The 17672-nt window shown below is 37.6% G+C and overlaps 9 protein-coding genes across 9 annotated transcripts; 4 read left to right on the top strand and 5 right to left on the bottom strand. All coding sequences in view use genetic code 12, as the record gives it.

The window, feature by feature from the left end:
• Positions 1-143: 143 nt before the first annotated feature.
• NOP9 (Nucleolar protein 9) lies at positions 144-2294 on the bottom strand (the record flags this gene model as incomplete). Its single annotated transcript, XM_001526819.1, has 1 exon — positions 144-2294. The coding sequence occupies one exon, from the start codon at positions 2292-2294 to the stop codon at positions 144-146; it is 2151 nt and encodes a 716-aa protein (XP_001526869.2).
• Positions 2295-2990: 696 nt separating this feature from the next.
• Positions 2991-4342, bottom strand: BET4 (Rab geranylgeranyltransferase; the record flags this gene model as incomplete). Its single annotated transcript, XM_001526818.2, has 2 exons — positions 2991-4226; positions 4340-4342. The coding sequence occupies 2 exons, from the start codon at positions 4340-4342 to the stop codon at positions 2991-2993; spliced, it is 1239 nt and encodes a 412-aa protein (XP_001526868.2).
• Positions 4343-4695: 353 nt separating this feature from the next.
• MAD2 (Mitotic spindle checkpoint component mad2) lies at positions 4696-5436 on the top strand (the record flags this gene model as incomplete). Its single annotated transcript, XM_001526817.1, has 1 exon — positions 4696-5436. The coding sequence occupies one exon, from the start codon at positions 4696-4698 to the stop codon at positions 5434-5436; it is 741 nt and encodes a 246-aa protein (XP_001526867.2).
• A 154-nt stretch (positions 5437-5590) lies between these two features.
• CTK2 (RNA polymerase II C-terminal domain kinase beta subunit) lies at positions 5591-6958 on the bottom strand (the record flags this gene model as incomplete). Its single annotated transcript, XM_001526816.2, has 1 exon — positions 5591-6958. One exon carries the CDS (start codon positions 6956-6958, stop codon positions 5591-5593), a length of 1368 nt encoding a protein of 455 aa, XP_001526866.2.
• A 567-nt stretch (positions 6959-7525) lies between these two features.
• POR1 (Mitochondrial porin) lies at positions 7526-8374 on the bottom strand (the record flags this gene model as incomplete). Its single annotated transcript, XM_001526815.2, has 1 exon — positions 7526-8374. One exon carries the CDS (start codon positions 8372-8374, stop codon positions 7526-7528), a length of 849 nt encoding a protein of 282 aa, XP_001526865.1.
• A 2070-nt stretch (positions 8375-10444) lies between these two features.
• Positions 10445-11632, top strand: PVL30_001665 (uncharacterized protein; the record flags this gene model as incomplete). Its single annotated transcript, XM_001526814.2, has 1 exon — positions 10445-11632. One exon carries the CDS (start codon positions 10445-10447, stop codon positions 11630-11632), a length of 1188 nt encoding a protein of 395 aa, XP_001526864.2.
• Positions 11633-12378: 746 nt separating this feature from the next.
• On the top strand, positions 12379-13197 carry PVL30_001664 (uncharacterized protein; the record flags this gene model as incomplete). The annotated part of the gene is made up of 1 exon (XM_001526813.1): positions 12379-13197. The coding sequence occupies one exon, from the start codon at positions 12379-12381 to the stop codon at positions 13195-13197; it is 819 nt and encodes a 272-aa protein (XP_001526863.2).
• A 144-nt stretch (positions 13198-13341) lies between these two features.
• On the bottom strand, positions 13342-15966 carry ERB1 (Ribosome biogenesis protein erb1; the record flags this gene model as incomplete). The annotated part of the gene is made up of 1 exon (XM_001526812.2): positions 13342-15966. The coding sequence occupies one exon, from the start codon at positions 15964-15966 to the stop codon at positions 13342-13344; it is 2625 nt and encodes an 874-aa protein (XP_001526862.2).
• A 414-nt stretch (positions 15967-16380) lies between these two features.
• On the top strand, positions 16381-17625 carry PVL30_001662 (uncharacterized protein; the record flags this gene model as incomplete). Its single annotated transcript, XM_001526811.1, has 1 exon — positions 16381-17625. One exon carries the CDS (start codon positions 16381-16383, stop codon positions 17623-17625), a length of 1245 nt encoding a protein of 414 aa, XP_001526861.2.
• Between the last annotated feature and the right edge of the window lie 47 nt (positions 17626-17672).

Below are 17672 nucleotides of genomic sequence, written 5' to 3'. Positions count from 1 at the left end.
GTAAGTAAATTGTAAATAATAATGGAGAAAAAAGAAAGAAGCAAAAGTAAAGATAAATTATTGGAAAGGGAAAAAAAAAAGTTTTTGATATACAAATGCTATATAAACAGACTCTAGATACATGTGTATCTATAACTAAGGTTTTATTCACGTCTACGGCCCCTTACTTTTTGTCTCTTTTCACCATTACCGGTCAATTCATCAAGCTTTCGCTTGTTGTAACCCATTTGTGCTTGTTCGGCTCTTTCTTGTTGTTCTTTACGCTCACGCGCCAAGTTGTTCATTTTCAATTCGATTGGCTTCAATGGTCTCTCAGTGTCTTCATCAACACCTAAAAATTCATTTTCTTGGGCCTTTATCAACAGCTTCCAATCGTATTTCTTCCTAGCAAACAATTCCATACCCCAGTTCTTCCAAACCAACTTACCATAATTACTGTCCTTCACTTTGGTAGCTTCGCCCATCAACTCTAAAGCGACTCTGTCTTTATACATCGGTAAGAATACGGTGAAATTCCACAATTTATCAACGATATGAGAACCATAGGAATTGCATGCTAAGGTAACAATATTACCTTGGAAAATATTCAAAAATCTTTTGCGAAGGATTTGCACGTTTTTCGGCTCGTCTTTTTCAACAACTAAAGCATTCTCCACCACATGCGAAAACACTCCATGCATGCACATTTGTACAAACCTTTCCACAGGTAAAGCCATAAAGTTCAACCATGCACAAATAATAAATCTATAATCCAATTCCATCAATTTCTCCAAAAACAATGCACGCCTTCGCTCTTCAGCAGTTGGCCAATCGTCTCTAGTATTTCCCAATGTTGAGCCGGTTAACTGGAGTGCGTTTTCCAAAAACTCTGTCGAGGTACTTGATTGTGGATTCGATAAATCATAGTTGGGGGCAAATTTTAAAAACAATTGCTGAATAATATCGTCGCGTCTATAATTTCCACGGATAATGGATGCATCAACAATACGACGAGCCAAGTCCAAATTTTGATTATCAGCAATCGAAATCAAATTGGCCAACTCCGGGATAATAATGTCTAATATATATTCAACTTCCACAGGTTTGAGTTTGAACATCAATGCTTGTATAATATAAACACCAGTAGTTGCTCTTCTTGCCAATTTAAGAACTCGATCTTTCATGTATAATTTGTATAACCGTTCAATATATTGCGGTCTAGCACCATCATTTTTGATAATACCTTCAAAGAAATGAGACCCAACGGAGTCTGACAAGAGATATTCAACGAATGATTCCTCTTCGGGAACTTTCTCTTCAGATTGTTTTGCAAACACCAAGTGCCATAAAGTTCTTTCACGATCGACTAAACCCTCAACGCGGATAATTAGTTGCAACACTGGCGACGCAACCTTGTGTATACTCAATTCTCTAGCTCTCTTGGTATCTAAATCCTTGGTGATGATTTGTATATATTCTCGCAATTCATTTTTAAATGATGGCGGTGTTTGATAAGCCCTATCAAAATCTTCATTATCCTTGATTTCAATCATTTTTCTTGCAATTTTTGACTTTTTGGATCTCAATGTTGAATTAGAAGTGGTTGTAGATGGAAGCTCCTTCCCGGCGAGAATCAAAATCAATAATCTTAAAACATGTGATGCATACTGATGATCTATCATAGTACTCAAATATGGTTTAAGTTCGTTGACCATATTGAGGAACATTTCCTCAACCGATTTTTTCTCCGACAGACTTTGTTCTTGTACTTTTTGCCTTCTTTCTTGTTCTTCATTATAGTCTTTGTCACGCTCTTCACCGTGTCCTTCATTATAGTCCTCATCTGTTTGAGTCAACTCCAATTCAATCAATGCAGCAGCTCTGACCAAAAATGTCTCCAAAACATGCGACGAATACTTGTGGAAAGCCAATGATGCGAAATGACCTGAAAATGTCTCAAAAATTGCTTTGAGTTGAGAGGAGTCCGCAAACAAGATCAACCTCTCCATAAGTTTTGAGCATATTTGATTCGTTACAAGTTTCAACTCTTTACCTTGCGCTTCTTCCAACACTGAACTAATGAACCCATTTCTCTCTTCATCGGTTTCAAAGGCGTTTATGTTTAATGTAGATTCAGCTTGTTTGAAATATTCAATCTCTGTCGAATCGACAAGTCCAAAGAATGTGTTTGGAATATTGGAAGGTTGCGAGACTTTTGAATCGTTTTCACCTGCTAATGATTGAGCGTTTTGCAAAAGCTCTTTCTCAGCCTCCTTCTTTTCAGCTCTTCTTCCTCTCGATTTTGTCTTTCCCATTATCTTGATGCTTTCGATGTATGGTGATTCGATGTGACGTTGTGTGTTGTCGCGTGATGTGATATGAAATTTTAATCCAATATGATATGTGTATGCGGCAGAGTATGAATAAGGGTGATGAGTTCAAGGTAGCATTGGTTTGAATTTGAGGAAAGGGTCGAGATGCTCATCCCCAAATTTGCGCTCGGAAAACGCAGAATAAATTCAGGACACGAGAAAACTTACGAGACTATACAATGTTAGGAAATGTGTACACACTAATCATTCTCACTATTCCTTTTTTTTTCTTTCTTCTTTCTTTTCTCTATGATTTTTTTTTTCTGTTTGTTTTGTCACTAGCATTCTTTGATGATCTAAGATACATACTGAGAGTATAGTTGCGTTCAAACTTGTATTTGGTGCTTATGCATTTGTGGAAGCTCCACCATCTTGAAGCAGCGTAATGTGTACTAGTGTTCTAGAAAGAGAGAAAGATTGACTATAAAAAGCAAGCACACCAAACGCAAACCATCAGCGAATGTTCTTTTTATAGATTATTCCGAGATATATTTGTATATTTGTATATATGTACATATATATGTATATATATATGTATACATGTATTCATTTCATGTGTGTTGGTTTGTTTATGTATGTTCAAATTTCATTGTCAATTGTAGAAATGCACGGGTTCACAAAAGAATTAATTGTAGCAGACTAAAGCACTGGAACTTTGCCCAGTAATTGATCCTCATAACGTCTCCTTCTCAACGAGTCCAATTTAATCAACTTCTCAAGGTTCGTCACAATCTCTTTGTCATCTAGCTCCTTTCTTTTTTCAACTTTGTCAATCAATGCTCTAACGAAAACAAAACTCTTTAAGCATCCAACGTTATCCAACCCAGTATCATCTTTTTCCAACTCGTTAACCTCCCTGATTAGTTTGATTTGATCTTTGAGAACTTTCAAATACTCATCTTGCGTCTTAAATGCCAGAACAAAAATATCATCAGACAATAGCCAATACAAATATAGCCATACGGAGTTGTCTTCAGGGCTCATGTAAATCCCTGTTTGGAGAATCTCCAAATCATTTTTCATCACATTCAACGGGTTCAAAAATAATGAAATCTTTTCTTCACTAACAATACCACCAACACCAACTCCACCGCCACTATCACTTTTTTTCAAGCTTGTCACCAAGTTATAAATTTTATAAATTAGTTTAGTCCTATTGTGCCATGCTGAAAAATTCGAAAAATCATGTTGGATTTTAGTGGTTGTGTAACCAAACTCATCCAAGTACAATTTTAAAACCTTTAGATTGTTGCAAACACCTTCGTTTTTAGATGTAGCTTCCTCCAGAGCATCCTCCCCTTCTTTCTCTTCTCCTTTTTCTTCCTGACCATCCTTAGGGTCACGACAACCATTATGTTCTTTCTTTTTCAACTGCTCCACTTGAAGATTCTCAACTACGAATCGTCTATACTGCCAGCCATGGAAGTTCCGTTGATCCATTTCCAACATTTTGCCCACTGTTTTGAACTCAAATCCCCAGTCAACAGCACCAAAATCAACGAGTTTAAACAAACACCACCTTCGATGGTTCCATATCCAGTATACTTTAGGAAACCTTTTTAGTAACGAAAGAATAAAATTCAACTCATTGTTTAACACAGAAATGTATATATTCAGCATGTCCGAGGTCGAGCTTGAAGCGGAATATACATGATCCATTATTTCCCGTCTGTAGTTCCACATGGTGTAAAACTCTGGGTTTAATTGTAATATGCTAGTTGTTAATTTCAAGGTCTCTTCATTGTAAACTTTTGATTTGCGTTGGTCAAATAAATAATCCGTAAGCTCTCTATAGTGCTTGATCTTTGGTTGATCTTTAGCATACTTTTGTAGGAGTTGGTCTTTTGTCAATTGCACTCTTTTCACTTCGTGTTGCTATATTCAAGAAAAAGGAAAAAAAAAACAAAAACTGTTAGTATTCATTTAATTACATTATAGATGTATGTGGCGCATTCTTATATCTGCATATATAAATGCAATATACATACCATTATGTTTTGTTCTAAATGATTGATCTTTGGATTTTAATATAGGTTGCCAAATGCTTAGGTTATCCACTTGTTCTGTTCAAAAGATCAAAAGATCAAAAGATCAAAAGATCTAACTCAATAAAAAAGATTAATAAGCGCGTCTGATACTCACGACAAATATTTATGTAAACACATCAGATATAGAACATGTAAAATACAATATACAGCATTTCAAATCAGTTGCAGCAATTTTACCACGACACCGTGCAAACATTGTACTTTTTATCTCTCTTGATATCCGTCTCCTACATACATAGACATATACATACATACATAAATACATACATACATACATACAAATATATATATACCAGATGTCAGCATCGAAACTAGCATTGAAAGGTTCTTCCAAAATAGTTTCGGATTATTTTGAATTTGCCATTAATAGTATCCTTTTCCAACGAGGCATCTATCCCGCTGAGGATTTCGTCACAGTACGCAAGTATGATCTACCGATGCTCATCAATAATGACGATGATGTCAAACGGTATATCTCAAATATCATGCAACAGCTCAAGAAATGGATCTATGGCCGCAAAATTACAAAGTTGATCGTTGTAATCTTATCCAAAAGCACGGGCGATAATATAGAGCGGTGGGAGTTTGATATTGATGCCAACTTGGAGGGCGAGAGTGAAGAAAATGGAGGGAGAGAGCAACACCAACTGCAACAAGACCAAGAACAAAAACAAAAACAAAAACAAGAACAAAACCAAGAACAAAAACAAGAAACACCACAGAATTTGGCTAATGGAGGAACCGGTAAAGGTAAAGAAAAGCTTAAAAAGAGTAAAGAAGAGATCCAGAAGGAGATCCGTGCCATAATCCGCCAAATCACGTCGTCGGTGAGCTATTTACCTGTATTACACGATGATGACTATACCTTTAATGTCTTAGTGTATACTGATCCGGAAACAAGTATACCAATACAATGGTGCGATACACATGGAGATGGACGCATACTAGAAGGTGAAAATGTTGATCAAATCGAGTTTGCAAGTTTTAGTACCGATAAGCATAAAGTGAAGACATCAGTGAGTTACAAATATGAGTAGTTCGATTAAATTATAGGATAAAATTAGAGGATAAAATTATACAATAAAATTATACAATAAAATCAGAAAGTAAAACTATGTAATAAATACACTGGCGTTCGAAAACGTTGTCGTTGTACAAGTTGGAGAAATACCCGCTGACGATATATCATCATTAAATTTGCTTTTGTTTGCTTTGTCTCTCCAATTGTCTCTGTTCGTGATTGAATCTCCTTCTTTTATTTCCCAACATAAACCGCGCAGCACCCTTGGTAGGTACACTATAGTCCCACAATTGCAAATATTCATCAGTCAGATTCAATTCTCTTGTACAACTTTGTTCATTTAACAACTCAACATCATTGAATCTTGATTTCAAATCCATAAACTTAAAGGTTTGTGCCTTGCCAGTCTCGGGGTCTATTTCAGGCAAATACTTGGTCAACACACTATAGTCGTACTGATGCGTATAGTAATCAAGGACGTAGACTATTGCTTCATTGACCAAAATCTCTGGACAGTAAAGTTCAGTACAGTCGATAGACTCTAAAATCTGTCTTGTTCGTTCATCTTCTTTATCCTCATCCACGTCCACGTCCACACCTTCACCTTCACCTTCATCTTCACCCTCTCGAGAAGATAATTTATAATGCTTTAATGCCAATCCTTTTGGGTTTAAATTCAAAGCCACAATAATGATAGCCAATGCAATACAATGAGGTGGAATCATCAAACTCAACGGAGTTTGAATAATGTCGTAATTGATCAGCCAACCCAACATTGACACTTTGTAGTTTATATCCATTTTTTTGCAGAACTGAATCATTAATTCATCAACGCTGATTTTAAAACTTGGATTATTACCATAGTTGAAGTCAAACTTTGTAATTTGCAAGAGTCTATATTCGGCGTTGAGGATGTGTTTCCGTTGGAGGTCAATGTAGGTTAGATTTCCATTGGCATTGGTACCGCCACTTGAATTAGCACTGGTACTGCTACTTCCACTAGACCCTACAACTTTTGTATCGTCTATTTCACGGATTTTGTTGCATACTTGTTGAATATCTCTTAATTTTTTGACACAGTCTTCAATTTTGCTAGCTAAGAAAAGGGATGTTATTGCTATTGCAAAAGGGTCAAACTGATTCGGCAGTAATGGAGGAGGAGGCTTAGCGGCAATGATATTGACGCTAACATTGATATTGTTGTTGTTGTTGTTGTTGTGTCCAGTGATGTCGAATCTATTAAATAGGTAATACCGTTGATATATATTCATCGCAGTTGCAAGAACTCTCACAGGGAATTTCAAAAGTTTAACCGCTTGACTGAGAAACTGGAAGATAAGTGATTTTGTTGTACTATACTGTAATTTGAGAGTTGAATCGATGGTTTGGCCATGTAGATAGCTAATTTCTCTGCTCGTGAAAAAGGGTCTCGAGACTTGAGTGATGGAGGGAATAGGAGTCTGATTATTTTGCATAGCAGTTGGCGTTAAGCCCGAACCTCCTATTTCAATGTTCCCTGGTGTAGTATCTCTGGACATTGCACTTGTATGTTGCTGCTATTGATCTTGGTGTGGTGTTGATGAGGTTGGAATGAGGTTTAAGGAATGCACCCAGAGCAGTATTTTGTTCCACTAACAGACTAACACACTCTTACACACACAAACTTTCTCTCTCTTACACACTTTCTCTCTCTGTGTCTCACTTTCTCTCTCTCTCGCACACTTTCTCTCTCTGTCTCTCTATTTTTTGTCTGGTAAAAATTCATTTGGTTGCAAAGTTTTACACAACAAGATCAACACTACCAAAGTAAAATTACCAGAAAAAAGAGAAAAAAGAATAAAAGAAAAATTCACGAATAAGAGAATTGTATAAACAATAGTTTACAGATAATAGTACATAGTTGTAATTTCAATTGTTTAGTGAATATATTTTTTATAACATCCACTACTTAGTGGTTTACATATATAATTGTTAAAAAGAAAACTGAACAATTCTCTAAAGATTTTCAATGTACTCTAGTACCTGCTTGACCCATGTCTGCTTCATTCTGCTGCTTTGCTTCACAAAGGCCCTGGGGGGGGGGAGCTATGCTAGCGGTTTTCAATTTATGCGACAAATGACAAAGAGAAACCCAATTTGTGGACTGGTTCAGCCAATTTCAAAGCGTCGAATGAGGCACCCAAACCCAATTTGACACCTGGTCTCAATTCTTGAGTGTAACTCAAGGCAGTCAAACCAGAGTCGGCAATCTTGGCCTTGATGAAAGCAGATCTGTCCAAAGCGTATTTGGTGGCAAATTCGACATTGACGTTTGATGATTTAACTGAGTCCCAAGTGGTCTTGGCACCGACTTCAACCAATGGAGAGACCTTGTGGTAGTAAGCAGCTGAAAAGACAGACAAGTTTGAGGTGGCGGTGGCGGCCAAGGCGTAGGTAAAGTTGGAGTAACCAACACCGACGGAGTACTTGTTGACCTTGGCGCTTGAGATGTCATAACCTAATTCGGCACCAGCAGTGAAGCCATCGTGGGCAACAACCAAGTCAGCGGTGGCGATTGGGCCCTTCAACAAGTCAAAGAACAATCTACCATTGACAGCGGCTTGTTGGTAGAAAAAGTTCAATTTGGCGTTTCTAGCACCGTTTGGCACAATTGAGGTGTCCAATTCACCCTTCAAGCCTGGAGTCAACAATTCAGCCAATTCAATCTTGGTTGAGAGGACATTGGCATTGTTCCAACCTTGGGTCAAGGTCAAGCCAGTGGCCTTGTCAACGTGTTTGGCATCGACGGAAGCAGCAATCTTGTCGTCCTTGGTAGTTTTACCTTTAACGGTGAAAGCAACACCATTTGGAGCAACTGTTTTGACGTCGACGGCGGCGGTTGACAAGTGGTAAAAGTCCTTGTTCAACAAGTCGTTTGAAGCTTTGGTTAAATCAGTGTAAGCAGCTGGAGCCATTGTGACAATTGAGTTTATGTAAGTTTATGTGGCGGGGGTGGAAAGGAAGTGATGATTACTACGTTAGTGTGATGAAGAAAAGAAAAGAAAAGAAAGTAGGAGGAAAAAGTGAAAAGAGAAAAGTGAGAAGTGAGAGAAAGAGGAAGAAAGAAAAAGAAGAAAAACTGTGGTGGAGTGGAATCGTGGGAGGTTGATTGTTTTTATTTTTTATTTTATTTTTTTCTATTTATTTTTTTTAATAAAAATAAAATAAAAATGTTGTCACTCAACGTGGAAAGTGCGTGAGTAGGAGTTTTTTACGTACTGTTTGTGTGCCAGTGCTTCGGCGACAAAGCGTGCACTAATGCGAAATACAAGGAGAAGAAATTGAATAAGCATTAGTCTGTGTCCATGAAGATCAATTAGTCAACTACTCTATTACTCCATAAATACTATAAGTCCATTAGTCCGTTTGTAGAAAGGTGTGTGTATGTGTATGTGTGTGTGTTAATTACATATTTCTATGTGTCCATATTTGTGTGTGCATCGTTTATTAAATTTTTTTGGGCGGTAGTGGAATGTTCTCCCACACGTCCTCTCCTTGTCTCTTTCTCCGCGTGTGTCTCTATAACCCGCATCAACAAAGACACTTACAAAATTTTGAGTGACATATTGTTGATTTGTTGTTCTGTCTTTCTTTCTTTCTCTCTCTCTCTCTCTCTCTCTCTCTCTCTCTCTCTCTCTCTTTTGTCGCACTCTCTTGCAAACAAGCAAACACTACAAGATTTCCCCAACAAAAAAAAATGTTGTCCATTCCCAATTGGGAATTCTCCGTCATCTCAATAATTCTACAGAAGCAAAGAGAATATTAGAAAGAATGTGGAGGCTAAAGTGGAGGAGGAGAGGAAGAAGAAGAAGAAACATCAGTCCCAATTGGGTAAGCCTAGAGTTGTACAATACGACTATAAAGAACCCATAGTCTGATCTAGCACGGGATTTGACACCTCTTTATAACCAGTATGGCACTTATTACATTGGTGCATACCCATATTCATACCAATACCCATACCCAAAAAAATTTTGAATTGACAAAATATGAAAATAAAAATAAATAAAATGAAATAAAAAATAAAAGAATTCAAAACAAAACGTGGGCTGAGTCTTTTGCTTCGGATGAAAATTCCTCACTCTATACAAATTTTGGGTTGAGTTGAGGAGGAGGAGGAGGAGGAGGAGGAGGAGAAAAAGGAGGAGGATGGGATAAATGGTGAAAGCAAAAAAAAAAAAATTAAATAAAAAAAAGAAAGAATATTTCATCCAATTTTGTATTTCTCTCCTTTCTCTCTTTCTCTCTCACTCTCCCTCACTATCTTTTATGCTACCAAGTGTTGCTATTCATACATTCACATATATATATATATATAGTTGTATATATATATTTCCTTTCTTCCGTTGTTTTCTCTGGAATTGTTGAAGGAAGAAATGGAATAAGAGTTTAAACAACGATTGAGACTGAGACATATGTAGGAATAGCCCTTATGGGGTCATCTAGTACATCCCTGTTAAAAAAATGATATCATCAGGTACTGGGGATAACTTCTTCCTCACAAACTGATTTATGATTACTATTATAGTAAAAATAATAGTAATTATTAACCAGAGATCTGAAGAAATAGATGAAGAGATATGGAAAGAAAACATGCTTTTTGTTTTTACTTCACCGGCCCCGAGTTGGAAATTGATTGCAATAGAAACATCTTGGTCCTTGCTTAATCTCTTATCCTGTTTTCTTTTTTACCTTTTATTTGTTCTACTCATTATCAATTCTTTTGAAAAAAAACAAACTCCAGAAACAAAACTTTCAGTAAGGATCTAATCGGAGTACTTCGAATATGGTCACGTGGTTAACTTTTTGCTCCACACTCGAATTATTTAACTTTGGAAAAGTGCTATATTGTGGGACCTATAACACTACGTACAAGTTTCAAGACTGATCTACTATTTTAATCAACTATTTCAATCAACTACCTTTATTGAATTGAAAGAGAAAATAAAAAGAAAAGAGAAAGAAGAATGACAGCTTATTGAGCCATGAGAATCATCTTTATAGATTCCAATCCACTCATTGTTAAATGCTGGGAGCGACATTACCAAACATGTCTTGATCTACTTAAACAGTACAACTTATCACTACTAAAAGAACAACAACAACAACAGCAACAGCAACAGCATCAGCAACAGCATCAGCATCAGCATCAGCAACAGCATCAGCATCAGCAACAGCATCAGCAACAGCATCAGCAACAGCATCAGCAACAGCATCAGCAACAGCATCAGCAACAGCAACAGCAACAGCAACAGCAACAGCAACAGCATACTCTAGAGTTTTATGCGACAACCATTGACGACTATATTAGGACAGCTAAGCTAAATGGTACTACCTCAGTAGTGACCCCAACAAACGCATTGTCGTATATGGGAGGCGGATTTGACAAGTATCTTCTCCAAGCCTTATTGCTTTCTAAAGATAACACATCAACCAACAGCATCATAAATTATAAATACTTGGAGACAATTATACAAAATCAACAAATGACCCGATATCACGGCTACTTGATTCCCAACCACATCTACAAATTTAATCTTTTAAAAGATTTACCTCAAACCGAGGAATACAATTACCAAAACACTCTAGCATACCAAAATTTAAACATTGTCGAATTGATTCAAATTCCAACAATGATTGTTCCAGAACAGATTAGTCACTCTCACATATTTGAAGCTATATGGAGTCTATTCACTCACATTACTCAGGAAGAAAAGGAAAAAGAAAAGAAACAAGAAAAAGAAAAAGAAATAGAAGAACGACAACTAAAGCAACAAGAGCAACTAGAACAACTAGAAAAAGATCAATTATTGGCAAGAGCTTCTACTCTTTCAAAGCATTGCAATGCACATTATACAAACTCTAATCAAGTAAATCTAGTCATCCCAGGACTAGGTACTGGGTACGGTAAATTAAATGAATATGAATCAGCAAAAATGATGATATTTGCCATTTTCTTGTATAACTTGGAATTTCCGCAACTGAGGTTGGGGCAATTGAAGAAATCAGTGATGATTATGTTTTTGTTCAACAAAGATTATCGACTATACAAGAATCACGAGGACTTGCAAGAGTTGGAAACACATATTGTGAGTGACTATGGTAAACTGGTGAAACTCAAACAAGGCAATGTAATGGAACTAGACGAATTGTTCCAATGCATACAATTGTGAATGTCCAACCAGAAAACATTAACCACTCTGGTCATAAAAGTAGAACGAAGCATAGAGGAAAGGAGAGAAAAAAATAAGAGTGAAAAAGAAAATAGAAAGTGAATACGAAACAGCACCCATCAAAGCTGCCATCGGCTATGAGGAATAAATGAGTTGCCTGTGATAATTTCACAGTACAAGTATAATTAGTTGTGCAGTCCTTTATTTTGTTTTGTGTAATATTAGCCACACCTTTAGACAGACTTCTCTCTCTCTCTCTCTCACCTCTCACACACACACACTCTCTCTCTCTCTATATATATATATATATACATACATACATAAATTATATAACCGTAATCGCCGATGATGGAATTCAAAAAAGCCTTTTTCTTTCTTATCTTTTTATCTATTTCGTTTCTTTTCACTTTTTCCACCTTCTTCTTTCTTTCTTTCTTTCTTTCTTTCTTTCTTTCTTTCTTTCGTTTGACCCTTGTCTTAATTATACCTTGCTTTGTGGAATACTCACCACCCATTTTCAAATCTTCTTCTTTCTTACATAAACTCTACCCAAGACCAATTCTTTTGCATCATAGTTCAAAACAAGCGCAGCTTTTACTTTATACATATAATATACATATAACACATATATAATATATAATATATACTATATTATATATTGCTTGGATTTAGAACAGAAGAAAAAGATCCGTCCCCAATTTTTCTTTTATTTTTTTTTATTCCTTTTTTTTTTTAACTTACTCCAGATGCCATTGTCTGCAACATACACCCTAGGTTTCATCCGGTGCCCCCAAAACAACAAGATCCTTCTTTTGAACAGAAACAAACCACCATGGATGGGTAAATGGAACGGTGTAGGAGGCAAGATTGAAGAAAATGAAGAACCTATCCGAGCAATGGAACGAGAAGCCAATGAAGAAACAGGATTAGACTTGGCCAATTTTGTCAACCGCGGTGTTTTAACATGGGAAATACATTTGGATAGTGTTCCACAGAGTACCACACAGAGTACTACGCAGAGTACTACGCAGAGTACTACGCAGAGTAAAGAAAGTTCACCTAATGCACCACCACTGAGAACATCTAGTGGTGTATTCCAAAAAGCGAAAGCATTAGCAGAGGAAAAGTTTAAACATAAAACCCCCCATGATAATGAACCGAAAGTACAAGGAACACACGTCCCCGTGCTGGGTGGATTGTATTTGTTTACCGCTGATGTCTCCATCGAACAATTTGAAAACTACCATTCTCCTTTGATATACGACAGTGAAGGTATCTTAGATTGGAAAGATTTGGACTGGATCTTGCATGAATTTAATTATGGCGTTGTGGATAATGTTAAGTTGATTTTAAAGACGTTGTTTGACGCTAGAGAACAAGATTGGTACAAAGTGGTGTATAATGGGACTGATTTGGTTGAGTTTGATTATTTGCCTGATCAAAACCCGTTGGTGCGACAGCAACAACAGCGACAGCAAAGCCCTCAACTGTTGTTGCTGAAGCAGCTGGAACCGCTGGAACTGCTTGAATCGGGGTTGCAACTGTCGGTGGTGCAACAACAATGAGAGTTGTCAACTATAAAAAGATAAGGATTAGCAGCTATTTTTTTCCAGTAACATTTTGTACTATATCAAATTGTATTATAAAGTAGACTAAATGTATCAAATACTATATATATATTTATATCTTAATTCACAACAATACCAACCTTAGGTAGTCCATAAACGTGCAGTACCATCAGCACCTGCACTGAACAACCATGCTTCCTTAGGGTGCCACACAATGTCCAAAACACCAATTTGGTTGATAACCTTGTGTCCACTCAATTTCTTGAGCGGTACCAAAAGAGGATTGGTCATCAAATCATCATACACTGTACCATGGAACACATGAATAATACCATCATCACTGGCAGAGGCAAACAAGGGTAAGGAACCCTTGTGGTACTTGATTTGACGCACTGCTTTCTCGTGATATCTCAATGTCTTGTATGGTGTAGCAGCCAAGTCCAAGTCGTGCCACAAGACACGCTTGTCATATGAAGCAGCTAACAAGTTATCACCTCTAGGATGTAAGTCAATCGTTGACAATAATCGAACACCAGGTAAGAGTTTCTTCAAAAGAGTTTGCTGTGCAAGATCATAGATTTTGATTTGTCGCTGTGACGCAACAAACAATTGTGGCTTAAATGGATGGAATTTGGCATCCATAATGACACCTTTAGATTTCCTAAAGGGAGATTGTGACAAGTGCTTGGATAATTGATGGATAAGTACTGCAGTGTTTTTACTATCAGGGGAAACAGTAACAAAGTAATCACCTTTCCTATGCCATGATATCTTTTTAACTGTCCTACGACACTGGATAATTGCAGATATTCCCATTGCTTGTTGGGATGAGTTGGGGTTGATCCACTTGGCAACATCCTTCTTTGCTGGCGCGGTGGAATTATGAGCTTTTCCTTTGCCTTGACCCTCGTCATCATCATCATCATCTTCTTCTTCTTCTTCTTCTTCATCATCATCGTCCAAATCTCCTTTAGTATCATCTCCCTTGACTTTAAGGTCCTGCTTAGTATTTCCAAAGGTATCATAACCCCAACCACTTTCAATCCTCAATTTACCAGTGTTTTCAATCTCAAACCCAAATATTGGTGGCACAAGCAAATAAATGTTTTCACCAGCACAAACGGCCAAAATACCAGTTTGGGCATTTGGATTCCACTCTAATGACTCAATATGGTCCTCGCCATTATGCTCTTTATTGACAAGTTGTGCTTTAAACACCTGCCTTCCTGTTAAGACTTCCCATATACGTACACTTCCATCATCCGAACCAGTTGCCAACCACAAACCTTGAGGGTCAATTGACAAAGTTCTAATCTTACCAGTATGTCCTTCATATACGGTGGAACACTTGATTGGGAACGGACGCAAATCCTTTGGTGATGGTAACTCGGGAATTAAACTCTCTGGGTCGATGTTCAATTTATTCTTACGCAATCTTGGGGCCAAGTACAAGTCCAAGGATCTTTCAAATCTTTCCCTGACACTGTCTTGGTAACCGGGGACTAGTCGTAATGAGCTATATTTCTGTGGTATAAAGTTCCTTTCTCTATCGACTGGATCCTGTTCGAGCCATTTTTGTTTCTCTTCTTCGTTGAGCAAATACTCTTCTGGTGGATTGTAACTCTCCTCGTTTGTAGGTGGTGGCAATTTGGGAGCTCTCAAGTTCATAATGTGATCTGGCACCTCACTTTCATTTTGCCAAAGATCATAGTTCATCTCCTCAGTCTCTTTTTCCTTGAGTTCCTTAGCCTTTTCAGGCGTCAAAATTCTTCCCTCGCGTATTGCCTTGACAATCTTCATCACTCTCTTGGCCTCATGTTTTGAAGGAACAAACCTTCTCTTTGGTTCAGGAACAGCTGTTAATGGCATAACCTCCTGGTTTTTCGTAAACCAATCATTTAATGGCTCGTATGGGTTGATATTTTCATCGGTATTCTCTTGCTGTTGAATCTTACGAATCAACTCTAATTCCTCATCTGTAATCTTCAAAGGAGCACCGGTATTCTGATCGAGTAAACCAGTCCAACCTTGTGGTAAATCTATACTTTCCAACAACTGATCCAAGGCAGATCCTTTAGCAGGTCTCATTATTCTTTTACCATTAATATCGTACCCAATGTGTGGCATTTCCTCATATGCAGAAATAGGGATGTTTCCTATAGTGTTGAAGTTTTCTGCGTCACTGTCGTCACTATCGTAAACTGGTTCAATCTCTGGTTTGATGATTCTTGGTGTTCCGTCAGAAAATTTTGTACGAACTTCAAGCTTTGATGGGTCGGTTATTGAAAGATTCTTCAACTTCACATCGCCAAATGCATCATCGTCAGTGGCTGCATCAGCCGCAGCAAAAGCATCCTGTTCGTCTTGTTCATCTCCATCCTCTTTTGGTTCATCCGAAAATCCAACTGAGGAGTAATCGCTGGGGTCATCTTCTTCACCAAGTAGCTTATTAAGTTCTTCTTCAGAGTCAAAGTCTTCAGCATCGGAATCACTACTTATGACTTCTCCTTTGTCCAAATCAAGTTCCTTCACATCCTGTTGTTGTTCTTCTTCTTCTTCTTCTTCTGCTGCTGCTGCTCCCTCGTCGTCGCTATCGCTTTCGGGGTCAATCAATCCTTGAACATTGAATTCGTCTTCGGAAACTCCTTCTTCTTTTTCTTTTTCTGCTTCTTCTTTTTCAACTGCTTGCTGTTTTCTTTTCTTCAGCAGTACATTATCTTTCTTTGTGTTGCCCGGTTTGCTCGCACTAACCTCTTTCTTTGCCATCTTTTCTGTGCCTAACGCTTCTGTATTAAGTTGGTCTGTCCGCGATGTGCCAGTAGGAATAGTAGTGGTATGAGTAGTTGGAAAAAAGTGGTGTATAAGAGTCAGTGTCTACAATAATAAGTTTCAAGAGAAAAATTCACACAATCTTAATCTCATCTCTGCTCTCTGCTCTCTTCTCTCTGTTCTCTGTTCTCTGTTCTCAGTTCCTCTGCTCGCCAAATTTTCCAAAAAATATGTGAAGCCTCTAGATTCAATTTTGTGTCAAAAGACAAGAAAGCACCAATAGTCTAAAATAGTTTCAAGATAGTTTTGAAATATTTCCCAACTATTTCCAAACACATCAAAACAGAATTAGCTACTTAAGACTCTTTCATTAATAGTCTGAATTGAACTCCTTTATCTTCTCTTATTAGAATGAACAAGATCCGGCAAATAAACCAGATAAACCAGAAAGAGCTTGCGTCAAAGTCGACAACCTACAAATCATCATGGCATTATGATTATCGAGATACCAACTATGTCTATATTGGTAACATACCATATAGTATTACTCGCAATGACTTGTTGGTGATGTTTAGTCAATACGGTATTCCAACACATATCAACTTACCACTTGATACGCGTACTGATAATTACAATGATGGCAACGATGGTAAGGACGAAAAAAACATTGCTCCGAAGCATAGAGGATTTGCATTTCTCAAATATGCGAATTTCAAAAGCTGCATTTTGGCAATTGACAACTTCAATGGAGTAAAAGTAGGCGGCGCGAATGTTGATGAAGATCGAGATCGAAATAGATATGGAGATAGAGATAGAGATAGAGATAGAGATGCAAGATATTTGATAGTAGATCACACGTACTATAAATTACGGTACGGTGAACGTGAGGATGACTATTTAATTGATTACGACAAAGTGAAAAAAGAGATGGGATTTGTATCAGAAAAATCCAACCAAGATTTTAGTAGGCTGAAGGGTATGATTGAAGGGAAAAATCCAAAGCTTATTGAGGGTAATGATTTTAAAGTGAGACAAGTCGAGGATAATAATAAAGAAGATACGATACAAAAAGACCTTGGCGATGATATGTTTGGCGACGATGACGACAAATATGTTAACGATGATGATGAATTTACAGACCCAATGAAGTCATTCATAAGTGAAAAGAAGGATAATAACAAGATGCAGGCTCATGATCATGATGATGATGATGATGATGATGACGAGGAATTTGCAGATCCAATGGAGCAGCTTATCCGGGAAACAAGGAAACACGGTAGTGCTGGTGACCGCAAAAGAAGGAGAAGAAGTAGAAGCAAAGAGGATGTCGAGAAGGAGAGAGAGAGGAGAGAAAAGAAGCACGGATCCTCTCGACATAAAGAAGATTGTGCGAGATCTCCAAGTAGGGAAAGAGGACGATCGAAAAATCCAAGAAAAGATGGTCGAAATAGAGCGGAAGAAGAAGAAGAAGAAGAGGAGGAGGAGGAGGAGAAGGAGAAGGAGAAGGAACAGAAATTGCCTAGGTCTCGGGATTCGCGAACACCGTCAAGAGAACCAATAAACAGGAACAATAAAAGAGCTAGGGTGGAGTTTAGAAAAGAGTCCAAAGATGAGTCTAGAACGCCTTCTAGGGAGAGGACAAATGTGAGAATATGAATTTAAGAGTGGGTGCGAGAGTAAGAGCTAGAGCGAGAGGAAAGTGG

Source organism: Lodderomyces elongisporus, chromosome 2 (assembly GCF_030384665.1).
Source record: "Lodderomyces elongisporus chromosome 2, complete sequence".
In the NCBI taxonomy this organism is placed as follows: Eukaryota; Fungi; Ascomycota; class Pichiomycetes; order Serinales; family Debaryomycetaceae; genus Lodderomyces; species Lodderomyces elongisporus.
This window is presented reverse-complemented; position numbering and strand designations above follow the sequence as displayed.